We start from the raw sequence: 7,862 nt of genomic DNA, 5'->3' as shown, positions 1-7,862 counted from the left end.
GGTAAAAAAAATAGAGAATGAGAGAAAAGAGAGAGAAAGATAAAGATAAAGATAAAGAATGAAAGTGAGAGCGAGGGTTTGTTAATTTTGGAAAAAAATTTATTTTAATTGTAATAAAAAAATATCGGATGACATATTTTGATTTGTCGAATTACTAATATAAAATATAAATTATATATGGAGTGAAAATGATAGAGAGAAATAGAAAAATGGAAAGAGGTAGATGGGAGAATTTGGGAAGCAAATTTATTAATTTTGGAAAAAAATTTCGCTCAATTTTAATAAGAGAGTGTCATGTGACACATTTGATTATTAAATTAGATAGTAATATATGATACATAATATAGGTATTTAATGATTGATATTAATAATGATATATAAAATAGATAGAGTAGTTGAAGGAATGAGATAAATAGAAAAAGGAAGAGAGAGAAAGAGAGAACTCTTTAATTTTGGAGGGAAATATTTGATTTGAATTGCAATGAGGGAGTGACATGTGGCACATTTTGGATGTAAAATTAGTATGGAGGGGAGATTTAATTTTGGAGCGAAAGATTTAATTTCAATTACAATGAGGGGTGACATATAGCATATTTTGGTTGTAAAATTAGTAGTGAAGAGATGTGAACTTTTTAATTTTGGAGAGAAATATTTGATTCCAATTGCAATGAAAAAGTGATATGTGGCACATTTTAGTTGTAAAATTAGAAATATATAATAGATATAATAGATTTCTTTTAATTTAAAGTATTTGTTGTATAAAAATGGGAAACTGATTCCAAAATCACAACTACCGTGGATCAACCTCACTAACCGAGAGTTTATTAATTGACAATACTTTGTTGTTGCTGCTGCTTGACGAAGAACTGCCACCAACCAAATCTCTCTGAGTGAAGAATCCAAGCTTTTTCGGTTGAGGCAATTCCCATTCACTACTCAGCACCTTAAGCACGTATGACATGTTTGGCCGATCCTCTAGACTTTGTTGCACGCATAACAGACCCACATGAATCGATCTCATGACTTCTGGTAAATTAATTGAGTCTCTGATAGATGCATCAACTATATCTAAGGACTTGTCTTCTATGAAAAATGTCGATGCCTGTATTTATGTGTCTAGTTATTTAGTACTGATAAAAATAATTAAATAAATAGCAAGGACAATGAAAATTAAGATTACATGCCCGAGAAGACTAAAGTGGTGATATCTATGGTTGAATGCTCTATTGCTCTTTCCACTAACTATTTCCAACACTAACACACCAAAGCTATAGATATCGGATTTTGTTGAGAATAGTCCATCAATTATGTACTCTGGTGCCATATAGCCACTGGACATATCATCAATATTCAATTACAGAACGAGGAAAATATCATACTGTATACATGCAACATATCAATTAATCAACCATAAGAACTTACTAAGTTCCAACAACATGATTTGTGGTTGCTTCATTTTTGTTTCCTAGGATGCTTCTTGCCAGGCCAAAGTATGAGATTTTTGGATTTATTTCAATATCTAACAAAATATTTCCAGCCTTGAGATCTCTATGTATTACTCTATGCCTCGAGTCTTGATGAAGATATAGAAGGCCCAGTGCAATACCATTTATAATGAGAAAACGCTTAGGCCAGTCTAGTAATATGCCTTTGTCACCATCTGCTTTAGAAGATAAATAAGTTGTACTGATATTCTTATGAGCTTCAAAAGCTTATGTGGAAAAAAGCGATTAATGATTAGCCATATTATGAAAATTTAAGTTCACTATGATATAATTAAAGACTTTAAACTTGTCACTTTAACTACATATTCTGATGGGAAGAAAATCTAATTATCCAAACTAGAGAATGAAAAAGAACTAGAATTAATGTTCAAGTGGAATCAAACCAAATATGAAGTGGTCCAAGCTTTTATCTGGCATAAACTCATAGACCAGCATCCTTTCTTTCACTTGAATGCAACATCCTAGAAGCTTCGCCAAATTCCTGTGCTGAAGTTTTGCTATGTGCATGACTTCGGTTTTAAACTCTTTTAAGTCCTTGCCTAGAATTTTCTCGGAGCCTCTTAACAGCTATTTCTTTTCCACTTTCCAGTATGCCCTGAATATTATAAAATATACATTTCAGAATTTCTATATTTTTTAATAAGGAATGCTAGGGGCCAGCAATTTTTGTGATTTGTAGCCATCAAATAGCCATCAATGATAGTTTTAATGGTGTAAGATTGGTGCGAGATTTCATCCAATAGCTCAATTTTTTTTGCTGGTTATATGCTGGCCAGAATTTAACAAAGTTGTTGGCCCCCTAGACTTTTCCTTTTTTAATCACTATCATGGACACCTTGATATCAATTTGTTCTTAACTTCTTATCTGATCAATACCTTGATCAATACCTTATAAACAGAACCAAAACCACCTGTTCCTAATATGTTATCGGTGGAAAATCTGTTAGTTGCAAAATTAAATGTAGCCCTATCAAACAAGGGTAGCTCTAGTTCTTCTTCCTCATGCTCTTCTGAATTGCTTCTCAGGTTTCCTATTAGAGTAATAAACAGTGGGAACTGGGAAAAGATGAAAAAGAAGCAGAAAAGGAAAGATTTATCTCTATAGAGCATATGAAAGAAGCACAAAGAGATCAAAAATAAATAAGAGCATGAATCTCATACTATTACTACCCAACCAATACATAAAAAATTTATATCACAATCATTCTCAAAAAGAAACTCTATAGAATAACGGAGGTCAAGCACATGAACCTGCAGAAGTACTTACCGTGTAACAGGTACATCCTTCTTCTACAAACGATGAATGATCCAGACAGGATTAAAATTCCTACAAATAAGACTGAGCAGGAGACCATAATCCACAGCTTCCGGATATTGGATCGACGTTTTAACTTGTTATCTTCATCTAAGAAAATACATTTAAAGACAAAAACAAACAAGTTTAACAATAGTATGAAAAGAATAATAGAAAAGGGACATCAAAGTTGGGATATGAATAGATACCTGAATGCTTCTTGGACATTCTGACATAAAGATCTTGCTGTGGATCACTCAGCACTCTAATATTAGAAGGATCATCAGGGCTACTCCTTGATGTGAGGTTCCTATTTAGGCCTGTAGTTAGATCGGTCCCCAGCATCATCCCTGGCAATAGCGTGTCAAAAGGGTAATCAAAACAATGCCAAAGAATATATTCTGACTCCTTGTTATTGGTGTTCACAATGAGGTTCCCTGAATCCCAAAGCAATGCAACTGGTTGTTGTGTCAAATTTGATGATGAGTTGGACGACCAAAAGATGCTATTGTTATTGTTGAGAAGCACAAGCAATCCTTTATCAGTGATCTTCAAGAGCCCTGATGAGTCATTGAGGGGATTGTTTCTCTTGGCAACCCATACTACCGTCATAGGTACTACTTCATTGTACCATATTCCAAGATAACGTTTCATGGGATTGTCTTAGCTATTGAAGAATCCTAGTGCAAAGGTTCCACCACCTGAAACCATGGTATCGCCATCGTTGAGGGACTGGGTAGTACTGATACTTTCTATGGTAGTGGAAACTGCTGTATCATGCAGCAATGAAAAAAATAACAGAAACAAGATGAAACTTTCCATTAATGTTTTGTTTATTGTTATCAGTAGATAAAGTGATCAACAGCTAGAAACCGAAATCCAAGCACATTAGTAGGCATGCTTATGTATAAGTGGCTAAGAGAAGGGGGTTTGAATCTTAGCCCATTTTTTTTGCTTATTAATACTTGCTGGCCTTTGAAATAACTTTTGGAGATTTTTTGTTTTTTGTTTCGTACCTAGCCACGAGACTTTTTCTTTTTATCTCGTAACCAGATAAGAGATATTTTTCAGTTTTATCTCCTACGCAGCAGAAATAGAAATGGAGTAGAAGAGAGAGAGAGAATCACACCACGAAGTATCCTGGTTCAGCTGCCAAGTGCAATGCAACCTACATCCAGTCTCCATCACAACAATGATGGAATTCCACTATAATCATGATTACATACACCAATTCTCCATAGAAACTACCCTTCCTATCCGGGACAAGTCCAGAATTTAATCCCCAATCCTGAACTTGACTTGGTCACTGCCAAGCTTTCAACTGCTAAGTGCTAACCCAACTTGCAAGGGGATTCCCACAGAATCATGAAACACAACACAGATGTGCAAAGGACCTCTAGGACATCTATGACTTTTTTTTTAAAAATTTTGTATACTCTGCCTTTTTCCGCTCTATGGCTTTTTCTTACAAACCTCACTGTTTGCCTTTTTCCATGAGACTCAAACAGACAAAACTAAACAGAAAAATTATAAAATGAAGAACATTGAAGGAGAAGAACTTCTGTTAGTTTTGGTAGCTATAAGAACACTGTGCTTTACGCTCTTAACTCCTTGCTTCAAGCCCTAGCTGTTCTCTCTTATTTATAGAAGGGGAAGCCTCCAAGGTTGAAACTGATGAACCGAGACAACTTCTTCTTCTTCATGCATAAACCGGTTCGGCCAGAGAGAGAGGAGAGGAAACCAAATGCTATAACCAACATGCAATTACCTCTGTGTCTTTCCTTCTCACCAAGATCCATCAATCCGGGCCTTCTATCTTGACTTACACTCCAAAAAGGATTTCTAGCCCTTGATGAGTTCTTGAGGCTTGACAACTCCTCCTGCTCTTATCCTCTGCCTCATCCTCCACGTAGCTACAGTAGCTACCTCCTGTAGTGGTTGAGCAAAGGTAGAGACGAGTCATGCTTCTAAGGAATCTTCTTCCTTTGACCGAAATGGATCTCCACCATTTTTGGTATGGAAGGTTTGAGATTACTTCACCACATCTTGTCTTTTGTAGTAAAAATCCCAGCCACACCATGCTTTAGATTTTCTTTTTCTTGATGTCATCATCACAATGGCCTCTTCCTTGTAACTAGCTTCTCTGATAGCTTGCTTCATCCCTCCTTTCCTGCTAGACAAGACCGAAAGAGAGAAAAGAGAGAATAGAGAAAAACTTGCAATGTAATTAAAGAAGAAAATAAAAATGAGTTGTGTTTACATTACCCATGCCTAGCCTCTGCTTCCTTTTTCTTGTTACTTGCTTCTACCATCTTTTTCTCTAACAGTGAGGTGACCGAATACAAAGAGAGAGAAGAGAGAGTAGTAAAAAGAAAAACTATGGAAGTAATGAGTGATATTGATTAAAATCAATTAAAATGAATTAAAACTCACTTCCCATGCTTTTGCCTTGTAAGTTGTAAGTGCATATCTCATTAAATGCCATCAAATCAAATTTTCTCTTTCCATATACCAAGGCATTCATTAAATCCATTTAATTCAAAATTTGAATTCCAACCATGGAGTGAATTGGTGTCCGTGGGAAACATGCAACATTTGTTTTCTTCCTTCTTTTAATTTGGACCATAATGTTGGTCTTTTAATCATAATGATTTTGGGCTTCCTTCTTCTAATTTGGACCATAATGTTAGTCTTTTAATCACAATGATTTTGTGCTGCACTAAACTTTCTTGGCCCTTCATGTTAATAAAATAATTCAGCTTCATATTATATAGCAAATTTAGACAAAGTTGAATATTATCATTATATTGGGTTTTTTATTGCTTAAACTCAATGACCAAAATTCTGCATATAAAAATAGAAATTATTAATCAATTAATTTAAAGCTGAAATCAAATTAATAATTTCTTAAATAATATTAATAATGTTTGATCATCATCATATTAATTTGGAGTTTTCCAAACTCATCATTATTGAAGAATGTCACGTTAATTATTTGGTCTACAAATATTCCCATGACTTGTGCAAACTTTGGATGGTTATTTATTTCTTGTTTGGTGGATTGGTTGACTACAATGCCGTGCTTATTGGCATGGCTTGTGCAACTTGGTATGCCTGTGGTTTATTGTGCCTCAATGTTTGCTGAACATATATATTGTTATGAATAATTAAGTGATTTGTTTTAGATTTTAGACGTTATTATGTGGTATCAGGTCTCAAGACCTGATAATTAGTGTACAGAGCTAAGACATGTGGCACACGCTACTCTTAGATTGCAGTCTATTCCAAGAGTTAAAAACATTCCTAATATAATAAATTCACTTCTGAATTACAGTATCAAGCAACGGTCTTGACTTTTCTATGGTCTTATATACCGAGTCAACTGTCAAGCGGCAGTGGTGCTCGTGCATGTCAATGTCTGTTGAATATGATACATGACATTATTCCTTTAACTTGTCCCATCTATCACGTTATGTTTGTTATTGGTTAAATATAGGATGACTAGCTATTTCATTGATGAACCAGTTGAAATGGAGAGGGTAATAATGAAAGGAAAAGAAGAAATGTTTCGTGATAAGTAAGTCTCTTATGAAAGGAAGCAATAATGTCTCTTAAATGTGGAATCTTCATGACAGAAAAACATGGGAGAGTCTTCAGTTAATAACTGCTAATTTCAATTGCCTTATTAGTTTATTAATCTTGAATCTGCTTACTGAAAAGATATGAAAATTATGTATTAATAATTAGATATTTTACCATTTAACTGTTTATCTCAGAAAATTTTACCAAGATCATTTGGTCTGCCAATATTTCATGAGTTGTGGAAACTTTGTATGGTTTTTATTTCTTGTTGTGTGGATTGGTTGACGTCATGGCGTGCTTATTTGTTTGGCTTCTGCAACTTGGTATAGTTATTTATTATGACTAAATTTTTGCTGAATATACTTTCAAAATTTTGGACTGAAACACAAACACTAGTGTGAGTAGGGGTGGCAACGGAGTGAGTAGGGGGCTGGTTTTTGCTCTACCGGATAGCTACTTCTTACACATGCATTAAGCTGAAGTTTAATTTTTGAAAGATGTTCGACCAATATTAGATTAGAGATCATATCTGAGCCTATGTATTAGTAGGCATAATTAAGGTTGGCAATGGGTAGGGTAGGATAGGGTTTGGACTCTACCCTAACCTTACCCACGGGTTGAAAATTTTATTAAAAATTTTATTAAAACTCTACCCTACCCTATCCGCGGGTTGAGAATCTCTCAATCCTAACCCTACTCGCACCCTAAAGTTCTAAACCCTACCCTACCTTACCTTACCCGCATAAATATCAAATTTTTTCAAAGTAAATATAAAATTGAATCATTTCAAATTTTATACATATTAATAACATAAAAAATAAAAAACTAATGCTCTAAATTATTAAATTAACTAACTAGTTTAATGGTTGTTCATTTATTATAAGTCATTACATAAAGGAAGTTGTGGGTTCAACTCTCACTTCCTTCACTGTATACTTAATTTTTATAAAATATGTGTTATATATGAGGTGCGAGTAGGGTAGGGTAGGGTAGGGTACACCCTAAACCCGTATCCAGCCCTACCCGCCGTACAACAACCCGCATAGAGCCCGCGCCCCGCTTCTACCCGTGGGTAGTAAAACGTTGAACCCTAACCCGCCCCTGCGGGTACCCGTCCCACCCCTATAATTATTAAAATCCAATAAATTACATTAAATTTCAAAATTTATATAACCATCATCACATACATAACATAAATTAAAATAAAAATTTAAATATGATACAATAGTATTAATCATTTTACTAATTATTATTATTATTATTATTATTATTATTATTATTATTATTATTATTATTTAAAAAATAAATTAATACACAACTTTTATATTTTTTGTAGTACATATATTATTTTTCATTTACTTTTCACAATTATTTCTTGAAATAATGTGTGGGATTGAAATTGCAATTTGCATCCATATATTATATTTTCACCTTAACATATCCTTGAAGAATTTATGCATCGTGTTCATTTGTGGTTTTAT

At 34.1% G+C, this 7,862-nt stretch overlaps 1 protein-coding gene across 2 annotated transcripts; it reads right to left on the bottom strand.

Annotated features, from left to right (window-relative positions):
• Positions 737 to 3,546, bottom strand: LOC107610657 (putative serine/threonine-protein kinase receptor). Of its 2 annotated transcripts, none has more exons than XM_021109033.1 (4): positions 3,009 to 3,546; positions 2,773 to 2,910; positions 2,382 to 2,536; positions 737 to 2,100 (listed from the first exon to the last, which is right to left on the bottom strand). In XM_021109033.1, the coding sequence occupies exons 1-4, from the start codon at positions 3,451 to 3,453 to the stop codon at positions 2,023 to 2,025; spliced, it is 816 nt and encodes a 271-aa protein (XP_020964692.1). In that variant the 5' UTR covers positions 3,454 to 3,546; the 3' UTR covers positions 737 to 2,022. The 2 variants fall into 2 exon arrangements, with proteins under 2 accessions (XP_020964692.1, XP_020964693.1); XM_021109034.1 differs by having other exon boundaries at positions 2,394 to 2,536; positions 3,009 to 3,544.

This window comes from Arachis ipaensis, chromosome B08, assembly GCF_000816755.2.
Source record: "Arachis ipaensis cultivar K30076 chromosome B08, Araip1.1, whole genome shotgun sequence".
In the NCBI taxonomy this organism is placed as follows: domain Eukaryota; kingdom Viridiplantae; phylum Streptophyta; class Magnoliopsida; order Fabales; family Fabaceae; genus Arachis; species Arachis ipaensis.
The sequence above is the reverse complement of the archived record's forward strand: the minus strand, read 5'-3'. Positions and strand labels throughout refer to the sequence as shown.